Source organism: Dromaius novaehollandiae, chromosome 6 (assembly GCF_036370855.1).
Source record: "Dromaius novaehollandiae isolate bDroNov1 chromosome 6, bDroNov1.hap1, whole genome shotgun sequence".
Classification (NCBI taxonomy): domain Eukaryota; kingdom Metazoa; phylum Chordata; class Aves; order Casuariiformes; family Dromaiidae; genus Dromaius; species Dromaius novaehollandiae.
The window spans coordinates 43064647-43090084 of NC_088103.1; the positions used below are offsets into that span (position 1 = coordinate 43064647).

The 25438-nt window shown below is 39.9% G+C and overlaps 1 protein-coding gene across 2 annotated transcripts; it reads left to right on the forward strand.

The window, feature by feature from the left end:
• The first annotated feature begins 568 nt into the window (after nt 1-568).
• Nucleotides 569-20304, forward strand: BAG3 (BAG cochaperone 3). 2 transcript variants are annotated; one of them, XM_026105542.2, is made up of 4 exons: nt 570-812; nt 12991-13335; nt 15579-15959; nt 18994-20304. In XM_026105542.2, the coding sequence occupies exons 1-4, from the start codon at nt 642-644 to the stop codon at nt 19765-19767; spliced, it is 1671 nt and encodes a 556-aa protein (XP_025961327.2). In that variant the 5' UTR covers nt 570-641; the 3' UTR covers nt 19768-20304. The 2 variants fall into 2 exon arrangements, with proteins under 2 accessions (XP_064370378.1, XP_025961327.2); XM_064514308.1 differs by lacking the exon at nt 15579-15959 and having other exon boundaries at nt 569-812.
• The last annotated feature ends 5134 nt before the right edge of the window (nt 20305-25438 follow it).

Consider the following 25438-nt stretch of genomic DNA (forward strand, 5'->3'; position numbering starts at 1 on the left):
CATCGAGCACTGCTTCTGTTAAGCGGACCTTTAAAATGCATTTGCATTCCTGCAAAAAAGTGAAGAGAGGGCTCGCTCAGCACGCTATCTGCTGTGCTGCTTGCTAAGGAAGCCCTGGGGGCGTGTCCAGACTGCAGCTTTCTGGGGGCAGCAGCCGTCCCCTTGATCCGTTAGAAAGGTCTCACTCGAGTGCGACAGCAAGCAAAGCAGCACTGGCCAGAAATGGCCAGTAACCCGTGCCACGCCGGGGCCCAGGGCTCTCCCGCCGGGCCGGGCCGTGCTCGCTGCTCGCAGCGCAGGGGCGAAACTTCCAGCCGCTGCCCCGGGACCGCGGAGCCGCCGCGCGGGGTGACTCAAGGGGCAGCTGCTGCCCGGCGGCCCAGAGGCGGCCAAGCTGTGCTAGACGCAACCAGAAGTTTCCAGCCGGTCAGTTACCCCGCGTCTCTTCTCCTTCTCCTTCTCCTCCTCCTCCTTCCCCTCCCTTTTCCCCTCCTCCGCCTTCCCCCTGCGCACCGAGCAGCTATTTCCAGACACTTCCAGCCCCTTGTCTCCTCCCTGCCCCCGCCCCGGTTGATAAAGGCGCCTGGCCGGTTTCCCCGCCTGCCACTCCAGCGCATGGCACGGCTCCTGGCTCGCCCAGCATGAGCGCCGCCACTCACTCCCCGCTGGTGCAGATGGAGGGCAGCGCCGAGCCGCTGCCCCCCGGCTGGGAGATCAAGATCGACCCGCAGACCGGCTGGCCCTTCTTCGTGGACCACAACAGCCGCACCACGACCTGGAGCGACCCGCGCCTGCGGGCCGAGGCGGCCAAGGTACGGCGGGCCCCTGGGCGGGGGGCGCCCCGCTGCGCTGCGCTTCGCCTCGCCGCAACTTCCGCGGCGAAGCGCGGGCGGGAGCCCGGGGCGGCCGGCGGCGGCGCGGCGGCGGCCGTGGCCGTGGCCGTGGCCGTGGCCGTGAAGGGCAAGGCCGTGACACAGCAGGACGGGCAGCGGGGAGGGGCCGCGGCCGTTGGCGCCTCGGCGGGGGGCGAGGGGCAGGGCGCGGCCGGCGGCCCCTGCCCGGCGGTGGGTGAGGGGCAGCGCGGCCGGCGCTCTCCTCAGTGCATGGCAATGCAGTGAGGCCAGGAGCTGCCTTTTGTCTCTGACGCACTGCAGTCCCTTTTTTGTGCATTAAATCATTTGATACCTCGGCCCTGTAATGTTTATTTAAAGTTGGTTAAGTCCACCCAGCCTGCCTGGGAAGACGCACACTTTGATGTATTTTTCAGCTGCGAATAGCCCTAACAATGAATGCCATTGAAAAATAAGAAACGCAGACTCTTAACTTGTTAAGGTTTCTTTTCTGGTCACAAACTATCTCGGTAATTTTGCTGTCTGGTTTGGTTTTGTTTTTAAGCATGCTCAGAGAAAAGCTGCATCTTAGTCCAAATATGTCCATGGAAAGAAGCAGCTGAGAGGAAAGCGGTTGTGATTTTGTAAGGGTCCTTGTAAATGGCTCTTTCAAGTGAAGCTGTCTTGGTTCTTGGAAATACAACGATTTGACCAGTATTAGCATTTCTGTAAAGAATGCAGTGACTAGACAGAAAGTGCTGGAAACTTGAGCTGAACCAGAAGTTACGAGTCCAGTGGAAAAATAATTCCTATGGGATTTTCTTGTGTTTGCTTGCAAATAACATTGTTTTCATCCCCAGTATGTCAGACTTTACAGCTTGCCTTTGATTTTACAACCCAATAAAATGGGTAGCGACGAAGCATTAATATCAAAGCACTGACACGGAGGATTTGATTTGGCCGCCCTTGATATTTAAAATGTCACCCCTAATTGCCATCTAGAAAAGGGCTCCGCCAGGTACCAGCAGAGGAAGGCCCCTTGGTGAGACATGGAGGGTGCCGTTGGGCCTGTGTGGTGAAGGAAGCTGGGGCGGCCTGTGCGGAGCCGCGTGCCTGGCCGGGAGCCCGGAGGCCGGCGGCCGGCTGGCCTCGCTGCCAGGGAAGGCTCCCCAGGCTTTGGGAGTCAGCTGGCATGGCCCGGCTGTTCCCTTTAAAATGCTGTGGCGCTGCCTGTGTGAAGCCTGTGGAGTGGAGCTGGCAAACTGCTGCGGAACAGCAAAAGGCTTTGATCAGCGTGAGGACGCTCATGTCAAGCTAACCCTTGACAGTAACCACTGCTTCACTTTTTTATCGTGCTGGGAAGAGCCTTGTGCCTACTTACTGGAAAAAAGTGGTGCTGGGGTTGCCATTTTAAGTAGCAGCCTGTTGTAAAAAAAAAAAATTGAATTTAATTATATATAAAACATATCCACGATGCATCATTTTGAAGATACCCGGTATCTTCAAAATGTATTTTCAACATACCAATTACAGACTTTTCTTCCTGTAGCTTTATATAAATTGTGAGGATCAAAGCACTAAATAGAGATTATTATTTCAAGAATTTAAGTTTTTTCTAAATACTAAACGAATGATAGTTGTCTGGTTTGTGAGTGCAGATCATAACTGAAATCCCAGTGTGACAGCAGTATGGTATTTAAAAGAAATGAACTGGACATACTTTTCTGTCATTCAGTTGCTGAATCCAGGGAAACTTAGTGCAGTTGCATTCACAGATACAAGGTATTATTTTGAGAGTGTGGAAATGAATCAAAATTGACAAGACATATCCTTCTATCCCATTTTCAGCTTTTTAAGTGCTGGTTAATTTAATATGTGAGTGTATCATTCTGGTAATAATGTAGAGAAGCCTTAGAAAAATGTAATTCAATAATGCAAATATTTAGAATGGCATAGGAAAGGCGCTTTAACTCCTTTTTGGAGACACTGTCTTCCTAGTATAATGAGGCACCTGTTACACTGGCTGCTATGGCAATAAAAATAACAAATAGTAAGTATGTTTCTTACAACCATAAAACATAGGTGAGAAGAAATCTGTGCTATTTACTTGAAGGCTTCTGTTATGGAAATACCGCTTGATGCTAACCCATTTAAGAGAAAAATCACTTTTCAGCTGCTTTTGATAATTGTGTGAAAACAGGAATTTGAAGTGCTTTAATGGATCAGTATTCTTTTGAGTAGGTGCATGAAACAAAACAAATTTCCAGCCCTATCTGATATGAAATCTGTGGTAATGAAAAGTACCTCTTCTCCTGCCAAGTTGCAAGGGTTATTACAAATAGAAAAAGTTGCACCTGCTTTTGAAGGGCTGTAGTGGAATACGTTCTTTTCCAAACACAAAAATGTGATAATACGCACTAGAAACAGCAATGTGTATGCCTCGGGATTGTTCATTGAGATAGAAATGGTCGCAAAGATGAAAATGGAAAGTTGTTAACTGGAAGAGCTCCAGTCTGACGTTGCTCACAGAAAAATCTCCGGTTTATTGGTGATAAAAGTTGTAACCATGATCTGATAAGGCCATTTGTTAGAGCCTAGAGAATCTGCTCAAATTAATGGACAGCTTCTGAAATCTTAGTTTGTTAAGTACCATTTTATTTCACAAGGACTATTGAGCAAAATCTCAGAATCTGACTCAAGGAAAGTATTTCTGTTCCTAAATAATATTTTTGTAGCTAAGCTATGCCAAAGAAGACAGAGATTAATCACTGATATTGAATTTTAAATCCAACATGATTTTTTAAGGCATTGGATATATTTTTTTTTAACCTTAGGTAAGAGGGACTAAATTACAGATAGAGGCAGACAGAGGATAGGTACTAACACTCTTCTCAATTCCTCTCATTCTTAGGCTAGCTCAGAACTGAAAACTTAAAGTCTTTAGGAGTGATCTGAGAATTAGAAAAACTGACTTAATGTGTCAGACCTCATGCATCTTTTGCTAGGATGATTATGCAAAGACAAAATTTGTACTCACTTCTTTGACACATTATTCTCTTGATAAACTACTGAAATCAGGCAGTGAACTAGCAATTTTGTTGATCACCTTTATGGTGTTTAATCATTGCAGAATATCTATCCATATATTCTCCCTGAATATTCATGCCCTTTTTTTAAGAGACTTGGGTGAACAAATGAGCTATTACATTTTAAGTGGGCAGTGTATGGAGCACAGACATAAAGGTAACTGAGCTTTTTTGGCTAAATGAGTAATGTAGTTGAGACAGTGGTAATAATATAGTCCCATTCTATCTGAGTTGTTGATGTTGATCTTGGTCTTCTCACTTACTCTATGTTTGGCACCAATGTAAGTATGTTGGCCTCAGTAAACTATACCAGATTTATAATCAGATAAAAAGAGAAGGAGCTCTCAACCTGGCGCAACTCTCAAAAACTTCACGCATGACAGAGCTGTTTTAAATCAATGGAATCAGACCTTGAGTTTCCATTTTACTATGTAGTTGCCTGTCTGATTCGAATGACCCTGTGTTATTTTCTAATTAGTCTGGCCTTTTTTCCACCCATGCAAAGGATGTCTGTCCATGCTGTGCATGTTTAATCCAGTTATTTGTATGGAATCATTGCAACATCAGGCTGGATTAGGGAGAGCTGATCAAGAAAGAGTAGAAAATCTCTTACCAGACTCCAGTGAGAAAAAAGCCATGACTTTGCAGATGACTAAAAAGCAATTATTAACAAAAACATCTTGGTAGACTAATGATTTTCCATCAAGTGATTAACTAGTTAATAGTAAGTCATTCAGAAAGGGTACGATCAATACCATGGCGTGTGTATATACATACTTTTACTAGAAAAGTGTTCTTCCTATAATTTCTTCTTTAGAATTATAGATTTTGCATGCTTACTTGCTGCTTGTTTTCTATCTTAGCTTATGCCATCATAGCTCAGCATACTTCCTGCAAGATTCTCTTCAAATGTTAAATCATTTAGTGGGTATTCCCCAGAATGTTGATTAAAAATAGATAATATTTAAAGAAGAAAACAGAAACAAGGCTTGTATAAATATTCATCGATGCCCCTTGGATATGTTGCTTCCACATGCAGTAAACCTAATGGGAAATACTGCAACTAAAAACAGGCCAAAGGAACTGACTGTGCTGAGATTCACTGAACTAATATTGTGATCAATAGCTCACAAGTGTCTTATATTTGAGATTGTAGCTAGCTGGTACAGCTTCAGGTCCTGGAACAATCATAAAAGTGATATATTTATTGGTTCCAACAATGGCTGCATAGGCCTAAACAAAGGAAAAAAGCTATATTATCCTATTACCGAAGGCTTCTTTAGTATTTGGGGAACAACTAACTACACCTAAGTTTCTGTCCTCACCCTTTCTTTTACTTCGTGACTTAGACCTCTTTTCTCTCTGCTTCCCCAAATAAGTCTTAATTCACTAGATTCTCATGTCTTTAGTACTGACCTTACTTTTGAGCACTTGCTTCTCATGTTCAAGTGGACTGAAAAATTCCTAGTAGGCCAAATTAGAAATTGCATTGAAAAGTCAATACTGCCTCTCTGAAATTCCGCATCTTTTGCAGTGATTCTCATCAATGGAAGGAAATGTGAGAATAGGTAACATCTGTTATATCTGTTTTACTGGCAGTTTTACATTCTTTTTGCTGATGTTTGTTCTGCCACAGTCGGGTTCATTTATCACCGATTCCTTAATAAATTATGCAGCTTAGGTTAAAAGTGTGCTGTATATAAACTGTATAATGTGTAGAAGTTGCAATATGATTAGTAGGGGGGTTTTGGAGGGTGTACTGGCTTTGTTCAAGTTTCATGAAGCTAGTTTGTGTAGTTATTTAAAGCCACACTTGAAAGAACGTGGTAAACAGGGAGTTAATTTATGGAGGTACCAATTAATCTGAAAACAAGGTGGAAAAATTAGAAATAAGAAAAGAGAACACCAAACAATTACATTAGAAATAATGCAGCCGTGTGTGGGCAATCATGCAAGAGGAAAGGTAAGAATGGTTTTGTTTGCATAGTTCTATAACTTCCAATGCTGCATACCTTTTATCTAAATGAGAAGGAAAGAATACTGTGCCAGCATTCTTAGCCAGCAATCATATTTTTAACACCTGCAACTTACACACTGGCATGACTTTTCTAAAACCACATGGTGAAAATAGAATTGTTCCCACTTGAACCATGATAAGGCAGATAACAATCCAGTATGCTTTGAGGTATAGAGACAACATCATTCACTAGGTAAGTTCTGTCTCCACCTTCTTCTGTGGCATCTATGCCCTCTCTTCATGCCAAGTTACATATAAATGTAAAATAGAAGAAATGGACTGTGAACACAAAGTTTCTTAAAATTACATTACTAAAATTCTTAAAATTACTTTACTTATTTACAGATGAAAAATGCTTTATCTTCAGATACTTTACAGAAGCTGTTGTTTTGATTCTTTTTTTTCCTTTTGGTTTTACAGGCATGGGGTGGTGAAGTGAGTAGTCTAACATCACCAAGTAGGCCAGGTAGCACAGAAGTGTGTTTTTATGGCTGATGAAAAAGCCTCACAATTGATAAATAAGGTGCAGAGTAGGCAAGTGTTTTTACAGTGTTGGAAAATTGCTGTTTAAGAAAGAGAAAAAAAAATTGCTATGTGCAAAATGAAAGTTAGCTGAAAATAAAGACACTAGCCATAGCCTGTAAAATTCACAACTGACTCTTTAATCGTTAGCTATTTATTCTCCTTTTTATGGGGCAGTGTTTCACTTCTTTGTGAGGCTGTACTTTTTTCTGCATTCTAAGTTTCTGGCTCACAGCTAATAGAAAGGAAGCAATAAGTTGGCCACCTACTTCTTAGGCAAGCAGGCAGTGAACAGAAATACCTTAAAGTATGTCATTCTTACGATCCTTGACAAGGAAATTTCTGTTAGTGCTCTAAAGGGCTTTTCTCCAAACCAGTGCATTAAACTTGACAGGGTGGGTGATGACACCAACTCTCTGAGATCTGTCTTTATAGAAGTCACTGCTTTCTCAGAACATGTTCACTTTAGCCCATCTGATGCATTCTGTATGGCCAACTTCGACTTCTGGGCATAAAAGGCAAGTGTCTTCATGCCTGGGCCAAGACATTTTAGCTTTAGAAGAATCAACTTAATGATCAATAAAGGAACCATTTTAATTCCTGAAACAAGATTAGTCCACAAGATAGCCAACAGGTTGACTCTGGTAAGGCGCTCAAGTTCTGAACAGCGTAGGACCTATGATTAAATTTCTCCCTCAATTTTTAATAGTGATTATTTATTTCTAATGACATCATTGCTCTCTGCCACTTAGAGCATACACTGATGAAATACTTGTATAATACAACATTATAATTACAAGAGAGAACAAAAGCCCGGTTCACCTACGCATGTGTAAGTTCTGAAATAAAACTCAGCATTCAATAAATAAAACATCAGAAGCAGCTTGGTGTATAAATAGGTTACATGATGTGACTGACATGAAGTTCTATGAAGACAGCTCATGAGACTAAACTTATTCATGGCTTCCTTCAGTCATTAGCTAATGATATCTTGCCCAAATACCTATGTGCTCAGTCTATATACTGGAGCACAAATCATGAGTAAAAGAATGAGAATGTAAAAATCCTCAGTGGCTGAAATACAGTGATAGGAACTTACGGGTCAGTACTTAGAGCAAATCAGTCTCTGCCTTGTCCACTTATATTAATTCTCTGAGAAGTATTAATGAGACACACTTTATGATTGTGTTGTACTATTAATATGTGTAAACACACAGCACTGGTGAGAAACTTTTTAGTGTTTTAATCAAGTTACAAGAAATACTTGCATGTGTTGATTTCTATCAATAGCAAAGTTGGTGTAATACTTCTGACTTATCTACTTAGAGCAACAGAGAAGAAAATACTGACTTGTCTAAAAGTGAAATACAAGAGGATATGGAATCTAATTCTAATATGGACTGTTTTGCCTGTCCATAACATTTTTTTGTAAGCAGATTTGATACACCATTCTTAGATTTGAATATGAGATAACACTGGCTTTTTAGGTAATTCATGGCAATTTCTGATTAAAAATATAGATTGAGTACAAGGACTATTTGGTTGTCATATGTCAGTCACTCATTTCAGTTACATTGTTCTGTTTTCTTGTGAAAGAATATAATTGTACTGCTCCCTACTTTCTAAAAATACTGAACAGGGCTCACAATTATGGGAAGTGTGCTTTCAACGTAAGTCATATTTTCTACTGGCATTTTCTCAGTTTTTTGAACAATCTAGATACTTTTATTTGCATGACAGTCTTTACCACAGCAATTTAAAAGCTCATAAACATACTGAACTCAATAGACTTTTTGTTTGCATGTAAAAAGACATATTTTTTCTATTGGTAATGTTAAAAGTAAAATTTGTGTTCTTTTGCTAGATAGTATTTACAAAACGCAAGTGTATATTTAAATCTTTGTACTGTTGCTCTGCAAGAGCTATGGAAGTGCTAGGTGTGTATATTATATGTATGTTTTAGAGAAGTGAATTGATGTAGCTTCTACAACTATATCAACACAGTTTAAGAAAAGTGTTAGAGCATGATTGTAGCAAAGCTTGCTCACTAACTTCTTTTTCTGTAGATAATTTTAGTATAAAAGGAATGAAAAGTATAATATGCAAGTAATTTTAAAAGGAAGATTTCAAGTTTGATACAACTATTCAAGTAATCTAGTTTGCATGCAGAATTTTTTGGCAGATTTCAGTATATCAGTACAGCCATCTGAATGACTTAAACGGGAATTTGCTTGCATAAGTAGTGTGTGAATTCACAGGTTTTTGTCTTTCAATCTGAAGTAATACTTGAGCAGTCATTGGGGCACGCTAGGAGTTATGTCATTATCCACTCCAGATCGGACTGCTGTAGAGGGAGTTTTGTTACGACGTTTTGTTTTTCTCTCTCGCTGTCTCACTTAAACTCACTCCAGAACTCACTTAAAATGTGTGAGTAAGTTTAGGGATTTTAGCGTTGTTCCTGACCATGCCCTTTTCATGGGAAGCCAAGTATAGGATGTGGGGGTATGAAGTGTTTTTTCCAGTTGCACAACTTGTGCTGGCTGCACCTCTATTTATCGTGGTGATGACCTCACAACAGAAACGCATGTCCTCTTCCCAAGAGGTGTGATGGCTGCAATTCCTCCCTCGCTGATCTTCCAGCACTGTGCGGCTGGGTCACTTGCAGCCTGTCCAAAACGCAGCAATGCATTTTCGTTCTAGTCTGACCGGCACTTGCCCAGTGTTCCTTAGAGTAGTGGTTCATGAAATGGTGGATTGGAGCTGAGTTTCTGGTGTTGTTCAAAGCTATCTGAAATGTGGGCTAGGACTGTTTTTAACATTTCTGAGCTTTTTGAGGGAGTTTCTTGTGTTTTCGTGCTCCTTCCTTTTGGGAATTTTGTCACTTATATATAAACTGAGCAGTTGCTCACAACTTGGATTCCTATAATGTTAATTATCAGTTGTTCTACTTAGGAGAAACTTAAGTAATATTCTATTTCTCAGATTTTTTTTCAGTTTTATTTTCAAAATACTTCTTGATTCCCTAGGCGAGAGGAGGAGAAATTTTGTTTTCTTAAGCAGTGATAGGAGTTTGGTTCCTGCTTTCCATATTTGAACTGGGAAGGAGGATGGACTGAGTCTTTTAATTCATTTATTAATTTATTGTTCATATTTTTTTATGCAGGTTTGTGCTAAATGCAAACTCAGGACTTTCTCAGATAAAATGTTTGTTAATATAACAAGCAAAACATGTTTGTTATAGGGCAAATAAAAACTGAAAAAGAAATGTTTGGTCTCCTGGCTGGCCATGCTGTGAAATTTGAGAATGAAAGTGTTCAGAGGGAATCCAAGAATCTCTTGCCCACAGTACTGCAATAGGAATTTTCTAGAGCTTGATGCCGTTCCTCCTCCCTTGTCACCCTTGTCACGCTATCCCTCCATACCAGTGAGTTTCTCCTATCAGGAGTCTCCCAGAACCTGCTTGTCCAGGTTGGCAGTGTAGGCTGTCCCGTACTATGGGGATGTCGGATGTCGGGGTATCTGTATGGCCCTGCTGTTGTGCTGGATCTGCATTAAAAGGGAGTCCCAAACACTTGGAGCAGTCTAACTCAACTAAGGTAGTGTGTTCCAGTACCTTTCAAAAGGTAGATTGTGCATTTTCACAGATGTATGAAACTGTGGGGAGAAAGGGATCAGGGGAGAACAAGAAAGAAGAAGGAATGTTGAGAATAACTGGCTAACATAAGCAACTATTTATGGAATTAAATATTAATTAAATATTACAATGTGGATCAGGAAGAACTGTTGTGATGAGAGCACCTTTCCTAAACCTGCGATCTGTCTGTGTCAGAGTTGTTGATAGTGGAAGAACCTGCATTTGTTCCTTTACTGAGGACAGCTTCAACAGTACTGTTGGGAGACAAAAAAAGAAAGTGTTCTGTAGTTAGCAGACTTGACCATAGGCGGGAAAAGAAGGCCCTGGAACAAAGGACCAACTCTAAATGATAACTTTCCACAGGAGCAGGATAAGTTGTGTGCAGCTGTAAGAATAAACAACAAATTACAAGAGTAGTTTATGCTGCTGTTCTTAAAGAGGGGGCAGTACTTCCATTAAAAAAAATGGGTTAAACTTGCCAAAAATTTCACTTCAGATATCAACTCAGTTGTTTAAAAAAGCAATCCAACCTGATTTTTCTTTGGTTTTGTACTGCTTATTTTGTAGTTCTAACCAGGGCTTAAGTTGCAGAGGCAGATCTGTCAGTTTGCTAAGACAGTTCAAAAGAAGGGCAGCCTAAAGGATCTGAAAACAATGATATGGATGAGGAAACCCATGGTCAAAATCCTAGGAAGGTATTCACAGAAGGTAGAGGGGAATGAGACATTGTGAACGTTGAAGTCTTGGCAAGGATTTCTTGCTTAGAGATTACTCCAGAAGACTGAAGGGCTCATCCCGAAATGAAGCCATTCAAAACACTGCAAATACTTAAAATGCCAAGAAAGGTAGGAGCTAGCTTCTAAACCCTTAGGGTAGAATTGTTCTGCTTGCACCTTGCTATGAGTGGAGTGGAGCATGAGTGGAGTGACCCTGGCCAGGAGAGTTCTCTTGGGAGATCTGAAGGTGTTCCTGGCCCACTTAGCACCTAAACTTTTCCCAGCTTTGACCCTTCCTACAGGGAGTCTGACAATGCTTGAAATGAGTGAATCTCCTTTTTACAGTAGTGAGAGATCTGAATCTAGGTGGAGTGGCTTGCTCTGAGTTCTCCAGTGACATCCACAGCTTGCCTGCCCCCTCCGTCAGAGGCGAGCTTTCCTTGGAGAGTGTGCGGAGCAGCTGGTGCAAGCCAGCCATGAATGTATTGAGTCAGCACTGAGCCACAAGGTGTTTCTTCCAAGTGTCGAATCATCAGTTTTCCTCACTGGGAGGCAGCCTGGTCGGCTCTGCTCACTTGGCAGAAATTTGGCTTTGCGTATGGCCTCACATTGTTGCTAGCTGAGTGCCACTCAAATCTATTTTCCGGCAAATGCAGTTTGTTGGCATAGCTGCATGCCCCTCCAGATCCTAGAAGATACACCTGCCAGGAATACTGCAGATTCTGGTTATACTGGTAACTTCATTGGTCCGGTAGAAGGTGAATTGACAAATAATGCAGTTGTTGGTCCTCAGGGTCCTGAAGTCCCTAGATCTTCTGTGTTCAGCAGATGAATATAGTTTTCCGGTAGAATGAATTAAAATGACTCATCGGTTGGTGGTGGATCCCAGTGCAGAACTTGGCATGAGATCATCCTTGTCCCATAACTGGAAAAGCCAACTTCAAATTACTTTCCTGTGAGAACTTTCTGGGCCTAGTTCTCCCCTGTGCCTTTTTCAGGATTTTTCCTCTGATTGTGGAGGCTTTTTTTATCAGTAAAAACAAGTACAACATCAGGGCCTCTGGTTTTAAACTTCTTCCCTTCTGTACTTTTTATTTTATTAAATTACTGAATAATAGAAGTTATTCCATGCAGTTTCATAGCTTACAGGATTTCTCAGAAATTGCTTTTTAAAGACATATTGCCATATAGGAGGAACACTCAAAATCTGATTGGTAAAATAGTGAATTCTTCTCTTAATGAATGAGTATATTCTGTATACAGAGGCTACATAAACTAAATATTTTTGCAGCTTAAACACCTCTTTAAAAATAGGGTTTCTAATGCTTGCACCATATGTCCCCTTATTAAATTCTCCTCTTACTGAATAATGACATTACCCTCTGAATGACAGAGGTGCTTGTTATATGATCTGACTTAGAGATACATCTGGAACTTGGCCCTAGCAGGGCCTCAAAATAGAATGACCGTTGCAGGAAGAACTTATTAGAGGACTTATGAGGGATCTTAGTACAAACCACTTCCCCCCTTGCCAGAGCTTTGACATTGTCTGGTAAGCATACTCAGACAACGCAGGGATTTACTTTGTTTTTCAGCATTTTCCTCTTTATTATGCTATCCTGTCTTCCCTCTCCTCTCCCTCAATATTTACTAAAGTGAATCCTCTTTTAGCTGAAAGTGAATATATTCCTGAGTATCTAGCATCAGTAACTCTTAGATAGCCAGTGGGAAGGACAAGTCTAACAAACATTGCAAAATCTTATTTCTTGCGCAGGGTAGATTCTGAGACGTGCTAAGGAAATGTCTGTCTCTGGTCTCACAGACACTTGTTTAATTAGAGTATTTCCATCTGAAGTGGATAGACCAGTGGCTATATGCAAGTAGTGTATGTTAAATGAGAAACTCTGTGGCGGATATTTTAAAGCCTGAGTTGGCATTTATCGGGGGGAGGGGGGGGGAGAGGAGACATACAAATAAAAAAATTGTTTAGCTTCCTTTCTTCTCTCATCTGCAGTTCTGAATTGTTTGCAACTATAGCTAAATATCCTGCTGAGAACTGAGAGGGTCTGAAGTTCTAATACACAGTTGATACTGCTTTTAAGATGGACTTTTAGGGCAGCTTTTCCTTACGAGATGCATCGAGCTGAGTTGCTAGCAAATGCTGTGTCATGTTTTTAACTTTTAGGAAGGCCAGTCATCAGCAAATGGTCCATCTCGTGACAGTCCAAAGCAACCACAAGGAAACATGGGATACCCAAAACTCCGGGCTGGCTATATCCCAATTCCAGTCATCCATGAAGGCATTGATAACAGACAGCAGCACCCCTGCTTTTCTGCTCAACCTGGTGTGCAACGGTTCAAGACAGAAGCTGTGCCTACCACAGTGCAGGCACAGCCACCTTTAAGGGGGGCCTATGCCCGCTCCGAGTCCCCTTCAAGGGGACCTGCTGAAGCCTCTCCAACAGATAAACAATGTGGACAGACAACGGCAGCTGCAGCAGCCCAAGCTCCAGCTACACATGGACCTGAGGTAACATGTCAATATTGCTAGGGTGTGTTTGCATTAGTCTGTGCAACATTTATGACCTGAATGTCACAAGGGTAGTTTATCCTTCAGATATCCAAACTTACCACAGGATTACGTTTTCCAGATACTTCCAGAGTATTAAAATGCAAAAGTGCACAGTCATTTTAGCATAAGTATTTAACATTTTTCTACTATCGTAAGTTCTCATTTTCAAATGATTATGCGGAAACAAATGCATGTAAATTGTTTCTGAGAAAAGAGAGCCTCTGAGTCATGCAGGTAGTCCTACAGTAGATGAGGATTGCTTATGATTTATGCCAGTTACTCTGTAAGCTGAGTATGCAGGCAAATCTTGTGTGTTCTGTGCTGTAAGTAAAAAAAAAAAACCATGAAGTGAAAAAAGTGAATAAGGTAAAAATAAACATGGCTAGTTAGCTAACAACCTGGGCCATTTTAGAAGCTTGTACTGTTACAATCTTTGCTTTCCAATTTAATACTTCACTTTTATTAATGATATAAATCTACATATATACAGCTTTAAAAATGAATTGTAAAGTGGTTTTGTCCTTCAGTGGTATGTTAAAATAGTTACAAACTATGAACTCCTTTAAAAAAAAGCTGCCTTACTTGCTTTTTGTGTCAGAAGATATGATTTTGGCTTGCTTGTTCTCTCTAGAGAATTAGCAGAAACTGTATCCTTGTAATATATAAAATGCTAATCTCACTTTTACTTGAAGGAAGATGAGCAGAAAATTCAGCCTTTATGAATTCAAAAACATAACAACAAGTCTGTAATCCAGCAGTAATGGATTTTGCTCTAAAATGTGTTTTGAATCTGAAGAATGTAATTAAAATTCTGTTAGCAGTTGTCTCAGCTGTCTCAACTAGCAATGCTTTGTCCATGCAGTTCAGTCCACGTACCCCTCTTATAGCTGGGTTGGTGTAGTGCACGATTTCTTGTTTTTGTTCTTCCCCAGTGTAGCCAGAACTCCCCAGTTGCACTGTCTAATCTGTACAGTCAGTTTTTCCTTCTCCCAACACAGCAGAGTTGGACAGTTATGTGCTTTGTCTCATATGCAAACTGGCTTCAGGAACATGTCGTCTGTGCCTCCTACTGCATTGCTTTGGGATAGCTACTGAGGTCCTGAGAACTTGCTGTTACAAATTTAGGCAACATGGTGTGGGCATTAACTGACCAGACCCTGTGGTTGTGCCTTTGAAACCCACATAGACAAGGCTACCAACAGTGGCAGTGATGGGTACAGTAATACAAACAAGCATTTATTTATTTATTCCTTTTAGGTTGCTGTTTCATAAATAGCTGAACTGATGTAACAGGTCACCGGTACCAAAAGAGAGGTCTTGTTCCCCTTCCTCTCCTGCCTTTCTTGCCCTTCTCTCGCTTCTGGCTGTATTGTCTTGCCCTTTCCTTTGTGCCAACTCCAGTCTTACCTGGCCTTTCACTGAGCCAGTTAACAAACCTGTCAGAAAACAATCTTTTTTCCCCTAGTTAGCGAGTTTAATCAGCTCAGAGAATGTTCTGACAGCTGCTGCAGCTCATGCAAAGTAGGTGATGGCTTGGCAGGAAAGAGGGAGAGGGCTGTGAAATAATAAATTGCCTTTCCCTATTCCATGGACCCATACACATGCTGGGAACTGGATTCAGCAGTGATTCCAGTGCTAGGTCTATGCTAGGACAGGTCTAAACTATGGCAGCTATCATTGCTGGTGCCAATGGGGCTAAGTTACTGGAAAGTCTTAGAAGGAAAAAAAGGGCATTAACCATATGTACATTGCCATCACCTGCTACAGAATGACGTGTTTGAAACAAAACAAAATCTGTCAGTGTGATCAAGATCAAAAGGCTAAACTTTGTGTGCCTCTGTTAGTGGTTTGTTTTTGTCTCTAGCATATAATTTGTTTGCTTAACTTCAGTTTGCCTCAAATGTAACAGGTTTAGACAGGAACAGCCATGTAAAAGCAGAAAACATTCTGACTGAGCATCCCCTCCCTGCTCATATGAGGGATGGGAATGCTGTAGCTCAGGTTTCTACTTGTTATAATGATGCTCTCTCACTAGTTCTGTGGTTTGTCTAATGAGGCACTTGGCAAAAAAAACCCAAGGAAGTATATCCTTTGCATGCCAGAAACAGGTTCAGTTTCTATGACTCTCTCTTTCTTTTCTCTTTGGAAATAAAAAGTACTGTGAGGGTTAAAATTAATAATGGATTTTGTTTTCATGGCAGCCTCAGTCTCCTGGAGCTTCTGATTCACCAACGGTTTCCCCTCAGTCATCTGGCAGATCCAACACAGGAAGCCATCAGCTTCCTCGTGGTTATATTCCAATTCCTGTGATCCATGAAAATGTCCAAAGGCAGCCATCTCAAGTCTATCATCAGGCACAGAAGATGCACTACCCTGCCCAGCAGAGTGAATACCAAGCCCACCAACCAGTGTTTCACAAAATCCAACCAGATGACAGGGAGTCTAAGACAGCACGAGCCCAGTCTCCATTCAGAATGTCTCAGAAAGGTTCATCAAGTCGTGAAAGCTCACCAGCCAGAGTTACCACTCAGATACAGACCCCAGCTCCTATCAGAGTACAGACAGTTGTAGACAGACCCCAGGTATGTAGATTGGGAAAGGTAAATACATGCCAGTTACTTTGTTCAGTATGGCTAGAGTTGAAAAGTTTGCTAATACTAACATGTACATGAAAGCTCATAACAGCTTTGTTTTTGAGATAGTACATTAACAGCAAGTTACCTTTCCACCTATTAGGACTTGGAAGTCTTCAGGTCATTGAACTACATTAAGCGAATGACTTCTAATACGCAGAAATCGATTTCCTCTCATCAGAGTTTAATTTGGTGTAATTACAGTGAGGTCACTGATGTTGCAGTATGTTTGAGAAGAAAACCAGGTCTATGAGATTTGTGGCATTCATACAAATACACCTCATAAATGTCTCAGAACCATTTAAAATAGCATCAAGTGCAGAGAGTAACTTCAGTTGTGATGAAAGAGGATCAGCAAAATCTAGTCTTAAGCCTTTGTCTTCTTCCTACACGAAGGACATTCTTGTTCATAGATAAATATCCTGAAACAACAATTTTTCAGCTTGTTCAGCATAGTGAAGTTCTTCCTTCCAAACTACTTTTCTCATAATCTAAGACTAGCAGGGCTTGAATTAGACCAGTAAGTGTGTATGTTAACACTAGTGTTTCTTTGAATAAAAACTTCAAACATTTCTTCATCTGTACACTGAACTAATAAATTTCACAGTAAGTATGACTCCTCCGTCATCTTCCCTATGTCTACCATTAAGTACCAACTTACAGTGTCCGATATTGCATGTAAGATTTAATAATCTTAGTGTTCTTAATTCAGGGATCTGGTAGCAGTAATGTAGCATTAGAAAATGAAATTCATTTATTTTGTCCAAATTGATATTAGAAGATTTCCACAGGCTGTCCAACTTGCCCAAAATGCATGCCACGCATACTTCATACCCAGAACAAAGAAGTCAGAACAAAGACTGACTGAGATTTAAACTATAAGCTCATCCTGTTCTGGAAATATATTATCTGTAAATAAATAGACTCTAACAGAAGGGAAGGAGTAAAACTTGATTCAAATTTTAGATAAAAATAACTTCCTTAGAAATATGGGTTGTAAACCTACCATTCTGAAACAATACCTTATGCCTATCTCTGCCCTTGGATACAGTTTATTTTAGATATATAAAGTTGGAAACTAGCCACTTTCCATTACATTTTAATGTGATAAAATTTTTTCCTATTAAATTTTTTACTAAGGCTACAGTTAAATGTCTTTTGAGTCAAGAATTCTTCAACACAAAAAGCTAACCTTTATTGGCACTTGTGAGTGTGTGAAAGGGGAAGGGGGGGGTTGTAAAAAATAAACCTAGATTTGATTGTGGACAGATTTTGCATTGAAACTGACAGAAGCAGAATTAGGTTAATACATTTGAAAACCCTTGTGCTAGACCAGACCAATCAAGACTTCAGAATTAATGACATATCCTAGGTTTTAATACTAATTTATTTTTAGGGATGAGAATTTGAGCTCCCTAATGAAATTTTATTCAATTTTAATATGGATAAAGTCATAAAAGACTGTCAGTGTAGATGAGTTTTTGAAATTCAGGGCACTTATTTACATGGTGTAAATATAAATGTAGGTATTTTACTTCAAGTGTCTACATCCATAAGAGCTGGATCACTTACCTTTCCAAAAGCACCATATGTATGCATGGATAAGTGAAAGAGATGTCAGGGGAATGAAAATACAGGTCTCATGAACTCCAGCTTTCCATTAAGACTTCAAAACCCTATTCATTTCAATTTTAATAGATTTTTGATTTGATGACTGGTTGTTATTTCTGTAGTAACCTCAGGGATTATCTCTAAAAGCTACAGTGAGTAAGACTGATATAGCAACCTCCCCATGCAAACACTCTGAAAATAAAATGAGTAAAAACAAGCACTAGCAAAAAATGTAATATTTTGAAAATGGCAGTGGGATAAGAATAACCCAAAAGGAGATCAAAACTTGGGAGAATACTGTTAACTCTTCAAGAAATACTATATCTGAGTTGGTGACACACTGAGGATGACATCTGGACTGCACTGAAGTCAGCTGGAAAAACCTTACTGACTTCAGTCAGGCCAAGGCTTTGCTCTAAGGTTCCATTTTATAAAATTGCTTGTAGAGCTGACTTCTCTGAGCATGGGCAGGATTTCGTGGTTCAAAGTTTAACGTCTTTGAGAGTCAGTTGGTATTAGTAATCTCAGCTTTAAAACAATAACTGTTTGAACTCTTAAGTATTTTTTGTGTTTTAGAATAGTAAAATTAAGCAATGCACAGGAAATGCTCTAAAATTGCAGTTCTAAACTACAGAAAATTGGTTATTAAGTAATACTAAGTTTACCACCAACACACAAGAGAATGTGCTAAAATTCACTTCTAAATGAGAACAGCAAGAGCAGCGTAGAACAAGACTCCTCTGTTGGGCTCTTGGGCCAGTTACACTGAACTCCCCATGGTGTGGGCAGTGCTTTGGAGGGAGGGCTTGGTAAGCAGAATGGGAGGTAGGTAGCTTCCTTAGACCTGCCACAGTTGTGAGCTGGGTGGGCAAAGCCGGAGGCGATAATGGAAAAAAGAGGGGAAAGGGAAACTTTATTGTCTTTGTTTCCTCTGATTCCTTTCTCATCTGTTAGTTTTTCCACATTCCTTGTCCTTACTGAGTCATTAGAGTCAGAACCAGCATTAGGAACTAAGGGTACAGAGATATGGCACCTGGGAGCACCTTTGCCAAATGCCTGGCATATCTGTAATGTAGTTTTTGTGTTTAAGTACTATTCAAGGCCTAGATTTTAAAGAGTATCTTGTGCCTTTTTGGGTACTCCAACCTGAGACAGATGGAAGGCCCTGAATTTCGGAAGAATAGATACTGATATCTTCTGAAAATCAAGATGTTTGTCTAGGAGGTTTCAGACTGGGTATCCATGGTTATGAATCACTCCTGAAAATCTTGGACTAAGCCTTTCCTTTTTGTTAATTCTGTGGATTTTTTTGTTTTAAAATGAAATAAGTATTGTTTTTTATGTCTCAACACAAACTTGTCTTCCTCACCAGGTTTCTCAGCAACAAGTCCCACCTCAAGAGCCACCAAGACCATCCCCACCACCTGAGAGCAAAACAGAAAACACAGCAGTCCCACCACCTGATACTGAGATGCCTTCACCATATATCCCAATTCAGGTCACTCACCAGGAACCAGATTCTAAACCACCACCCCAGAAGCCTTCAGCCATGCCAGAGAAAGCTGAGAAAAAGGTTCCCTGCCCAGCTAAGATTGTGCCCCCACAGGAAAGGCCTGCTCCTGAAGAAACTGCAACAGTGAAGACAATAGAAATGGGAGAACCTCAAAAGCATCCTGGTGTTTTGAAAGTGGAGGCAATTCTGGAGAAAGTACAAATGCTTGAGCAGGCAGTCGACTCCTTTGAAGGCAAGAAAACTGATAAAAAGTACTTGATGATTGAAGAATATTTGACCAAAGAGTTGCTAGCCCTAGACTCAGTGGACCCCGAGGGTCGTGCAGATGTGCGCCAGGCCAGGAGAGATGGTGTAAGGAAGGTCCAGAACATTTTGGAAAGACTTGAACAGAAAGCAGAAGATGTCCCAGAACCAGTTCAAGTTGATGGACTTCAGTCAACTTTGCCAGAGCCTAAGCCACCACAGGAAATCATGGAGATTGAACCTTTGGTAATCAAGAGCAAGGAAGATACAAGTAAAAAAGATGCTAAAGAGGAAACCAAAATGGAAAGACATCAACCTGAAACTAAGGAAGAAGTGTTTACCAATCTTGCCACCACAACAAACACATCTAATAATCCTACTGAACCGTAGCCACATGCTGAAATTAAAAGCTCTCAGACTTTATAACTTAAAGTGTGTTTAAGTGAATTTTAAGTTGCATGCATTTCCAGAGCTCTTTTCAACTGGTTTTTAATCAACATAGCAGCTTGGGACACAGTAAACACTTCATGGGGGAAGGAGGGAGTTAGAAAGAAAGTAATGCATTTATCTTTTATTCTTACACTATGTAAAAAATGTTTCAGCAACAAACCCTGTATTTTAATCACTTTTAGGTCAGCTGAGTGCAAGAAAAATAAAAAAGAACAATTTCAGGGTTAATATTGATGAGTGTTGTATTAGGGTGTATTCTTTCGCAGGTGATTTTTGTAAAATCAATGCCCTGCCTTGTCAGAGTACCAGTCCTATAAGTGTAGCCACTCTAATAGTAATGTTTTATTTTTAATGTTCACAGTTGGGCACTTTAAGTAATGATGGATAGAAGGTGTGCAAGAAACTGGGGATATTTATATGTGTGCAGGACTTCAATGCTTTATTTTAAGAGGGAAATAAAATAATATAGAAGCCTAATTTAGTCTTGTGATTTTATAAGCTGGAAATGTAAGGGCAGTAATCAGTTTCAAATACACTGTTCTAAAAATAGAAATTTCTTTTAGTACATCATTGTAGTTGAAGTCTGACAGCTGCTTTCTTACCAAGATCAAAATGTCTTTTTCCATTCACTTGCCTCCTTTCAATTTCATTTCCTATTGCATGTGTGGATTGAGGGAAGAATTTGGCTTAGCATTTCTTTTTTTCCCTTGTTCTCTCCTCTCCCCCCCCCCCCCCATAGTCACCAGTTAATAGGGTTTTTTTATAACATCAAGAAATTCATATCTACTGCTATTTGATTTGCAGAAATTTACCTTAGGGCGTTCTTGTCCTGCAAAGTCACTAGCTTTTTACTAACTACTACTTCTGAATTTCTGGCCAGACATACTTTGTATTCATAGAGCCAGTAGGATGTAAAGGCACTCCTCTTGTTTTGTGAACAGTTGCACTGTTTAAAAAAATATGTTGTAGTTGCAAACAGCAACAGAGGGTGGTTGGACAAGGGATGTAAAACATACTTCAGCTGCATCCATGTAAAATGAAAGCAACAGAGTCAAACCAGTGTGGAATGACAGCAAGTAAGGAAGGAGTCAGAACCAGACTCCAGAAATTGTCTTTAACTTTCATTTGTAGAATGGACAAGTCTCTTTAACCTGATAGCTTATATTTACAGCATAGGAGGAAAACTTCTCGAATACAGAAGCTCAAGGCAATTGATTAGTTATTGAAATGCACCTGAATCACCAGGAGATTAGATTAAAAATTAGATTTAAACCCATCTGAAATCCTGGTTATAAGAGGCATGCTGAGAGTGATAATCTAGAACTGTCACTATTTATTTTAACAAAAATATATAGTGTGTAAATTGCAATACAGCAAGCGTCTTGAAATAACAAACGGACTATGAACTGCCTGCTTAGTTGTAGGTGGAACATTGATGCTTCTTTTAGTTTCATTTTGATAGTCAACAACACTGTGTAAAAATACACAGTGTCTTGTAACCATTTGGCTACTCTAGCTTTCGGAGCAGTGTTGTAGGCATTCCAGCATAAGAGGTGTGAAAGTTCATCTGCCTGCATAATTCTTGTATGAACTCACTTCAGTGACACATTCCTCCTGCAGGATTATATTTCAGTTCAGGACACACGTCTCTGACATCATATGACAAAAATACTTAAATCAAGGAAAATCACACACAATTAAACTGTAAGCAAGGCCTGTGGGAGGCTTAAGGCTATCTGTTTCTGGTTTCCCTTGGCGGTCCAATAGAAGTAATTCTCATCAAAAATACATCATTAGCAGAGATGGCAATGTGGAAATTCAGATTGCACTCATAAAAACATACCATTTACAGGAAGTTAAACAGGTGCTATCTTTTTAAAACATGTCATCTGCTGCTAATGGAGCCTGATTCATGTTACGCTATATAATGTTGGTCAGAGTAGGTGGAGTTGAATTTAATTACAACAGTTTTTTTTTTTCAAAGAAGCAAAGCTAGGGCTAGAACTATATTCTGCTTTGCAGCACTTTAAAAGTAGATTTTTAAAAGCAGTGATACTACTCAAGAATTAGGTACCACTCAAAATGAGGAAAGGTTTCATGATCTGTCCTAATAAGGGAAAGTACATCTGGCTGTGCTGGAGCTGCCTAGCTGGAGGATTGTTGCTCTGACTCACAGTCTGTCCTTGTTTCCTCTGTTGCTCAAGAGTAAACTACACCTGACCAGCATGTATGTCTTGACACATCAGCATAGCTACAGATTTTGCATATAGACTGTGAAGAGGGAGGAGAGTAGAGAAGCAGGAAGCAGATAAAGCAAAAACTCCATCTATTATTCCCTGTAAGCTTGTGCTTACTCCCCATCTTTGCAGAGCCTGCTTGCTTCCTTGCGTTGACACCCATCACGTGGGTAGTTGGCAAAGGAGAGGAAAGGGAGCCTTTGTAACTTAGGTTTCTGCACTAGGGTACTAGCTGGCCTCTGTTTTGATCCTCACTGACAAGCTGTGGAAACTTGATTTTGAAATTCAGGTAGAAAGTAATTAGGCTTTTAATAGTAACAATAGCAATTACATCACATTACATTTCAAATACAGCCATATGCAACAAACAGCAAACGTGCTGTGCTGTGGAATACAAGGTATTCAAATAAAAATACTGGATTTCCAGTAGCGAGTTTCAAACACAAAAATACCCAAAGGCCTTTTGATAACAAAATTTAAGCTGCCTGTTACTTATTTGCCCATTACTTATTTGAACCAATGTCGAGCATTTAATTTTTTCAACAAGCAAGTAATTCCTAAGTCAGTGAAAGGCAGCAAGCTTCCTCTGCTTCGACTCTCATGCAAAAGTAGCAAGAGGGATATGAGAATCTTGTACATAGAATCACAGTAAAAGCTTAGGCTATTTTCTGATTGCGCTATCTTGTCCAGCTAATGGTATTTTAAATGCCTGTAGTGGCCTGTTCTCTATATTTAAACTGTCACAGCAGGGAGGCATTGTGTTTCCTATAAGTATAGCATTTTGACTATTTACACACGGCCAAATCGTATCCTACCCTGAGGAAGGAGCGGCAGGTATTTACATTGCCCCCAAGAACACGCAAAGACAGAACTGTGACACTCTTTGGTGTCAGATTCCTCCCTTTCTTCAGTGGGAGGCAGAAACACTTTTTCTGGGGTACATTTGACTTTCACCTTTGTGCTAGCTCAGCTGTGTTTCCAGACAAGTTGGGGAAAGAAAAGAATAGAAGCCAAACTCCACTCACAGGGCAGGAAACCAGCACAGCAATTCGTAGAGGTAGTTCATCCCTTCCTACACTCCAGCAGCAATGTGAGCCAGCACTTCAGACTTAGTGTACTCACTGAGGATGTCACGTGTGGTTTACTTGCTAATACGACAGATGAAATACAAAAAAAGCTGCTGCTGGCTGGTGCATAGCTGCTAAAGAGAATGAAGGCTAATCTCAGTGTGCTTATGAGAAGATTTTGATTTGCTGGGTTTTTCATCTCCCTCCTTAGATGTGCATGTATTGATTTTTTAAAATATGCAAGTAGCCAAATAAAGACACTACTGCATCATGAACATGAATTAAATGAGACATACACAAACATAAACTTTCAATGGGCTCAGTCTAAAGGACCAATTGCAGACAGTAACTTCTATGACTTTTGGACCTGTTATGTCCAAGTACTGAGATTTAGGCATGTTATGGAACTAAAATCCAAATTGTCAGCTGTAAGCATTTAATACAGGATCAATTTTGATTTTGTTACAAAAACTAGTATTGCCCAATAAGGCAAATTTTTTTCTGAAAGGAATAAAAAGTGAAAAGGTGAAGAGAGGCTTTTAGAAACAGCTAATCTGAACTCAGTAGTTCAGGCTATAGAATACAGTTTGAAGCCATTCGTTAATCATACAAAATATGATTTCCTAGAGTTTTATTAGGGTAAATACTAAGACTCAAAATGTTCCTCTGGATATGTACATGATACTGTCACTAATCACATTTAGACACAATCATTTTAGCAATAATTAAAATGGTCTTACTAGCAGTTTCTCCTATTTATGTGGGTAGGAATATCTCATAATGGTACAGGACATTCACATGGAATAGTCTGTTTAAATTGTTTTTCTCTCAAGGCAAATCATTTGCTTAAAGATAAATAGATGACAGTAAGACTCATTAGCCTTGCTGCACAAATAACGATCCTTTTATACTGGTAATTTGGATTTCCTAGCTCTACACAAGCAACACATTCATTATATTGTTTCTAGTATCATTCTACATTCCTATGAATGACTATGTGAACGTGAATGGTTTGTCCATGCTTCTGTAACACTAGATACAAATGCATTCATATGCCCATGAATGGAATCCAAAGCAAAAGTTACTTTAAAATGGACAAGAACCTAGCTACGAAGCAGTGTAACATGTACCAATTTTCAGCCAAATACCTTTCTTTTCTGTTTCAGAATTTTAAACAACCAACTTTAAAAAGTAAAGAGGAGAGGCTAGTTCAGTTACTGCCCACCTGAATTTTCATTGATATCTCTAGAAGATGGGATTCTGCACAAAAGGAAGGAGCAGGTCTAGCCTTCGGTATCATATGCCCCTGCGGTATGGTCAAACAGAAGTTGAGGGTCGCACACTAAGTTTCAGTTTATAAAAAGAAAAGTGCATTTTCCATGCATATTTCAGAAAAGAATGCTGAAAGGCACGGATGTATAAAGAAGGGCTTCATGTTTCAAAATTAAAAATGGAAAATGGAATTTGTCCTTTATGTTTGATGTCTGTTCAATGATTGTACAGTATTCTGTGAAGTGTGTTCCACAACATGCAAAAATCACTGTTAGAATTTCTACTAATTGATACTATTGTTGGAAGTTTCAGTAAAAGGCTGTAGACTGAACAGTCATGAAAATAAATAGCTTCTCCCAATAAGAAATGATATCCACATATGAACAAAGTGAGCAGACAAGAAAATGTAATGAAGCTTGAAGTATCCCTACATTTAAAATATCTATTCAGTAGATAAACAAAGGATATGAACCTTTACGGCTGTTCAGTTGCCTTCACAGATACCAAATTCATTTTTAAAAATGCGGGAGTTATATTAGTTTAAAAAAAATTAAAAGAAATATATTGAATTTCACAACAAAGGAGTATAGAACTTCACCTGGCTACTGTATTTCTGTGGCATCTGACAATGAATAGATTATATTTACAAAATCATCTAAATGGATTACCTATAATGTAAAGCCCTGATTTATTGCTTTTAATAATCTGGTGAACTTTGAGTTCCCATCCATTGCTGTCCTGTTAGAAAAGTTCAGCTCCTTCACTTGCAGAAATGAGCAATGTCTGGAATAATTCCCTTGGTGTATTTCCCACAGGGTTGGTAGGCAAATGATGAGTATTTTCTGCAACTCATATAGATCTAGGAGAAAGAATATGAAGAGTCAGTATTCTCTCTCATCTTTCCAAGTGCAGACCTGGGAGCAGATCTGTTAGTAAGAACCACAAAATTTAATCTAAGGAGTTTATCCATTTTATTTGAATAAAATTGAGTTTAAGCTAAGTAAAACCTAAAGCAGTATTGCCTAGTTGCCAAAA

Bases quoted from the DNA above. Each gene is read 5' to 3' on its own strand.
- BAG3 (XM_026105542.2), top strand. From the start codon at position 642: ATGAGCGCCGCCACTCACTCCCCGCTGGTGCAGATGGAGGGCAGCGCC. The intron at 813-12,990 runs GTACGGCGGGCC...TTTAACTTTTAG, and splicing joins TGCGGGCCGAGGCGGCCAAG to GAAGGCCAGTCATCAGCAAA. The intron at 13,336-15,578 runs GTAACATGTCAA...TTTTCATGGCAG, and splicing joins CAGCTACACATGGACCTGAG to CCTCAGTCTCCTGGAGCTTC.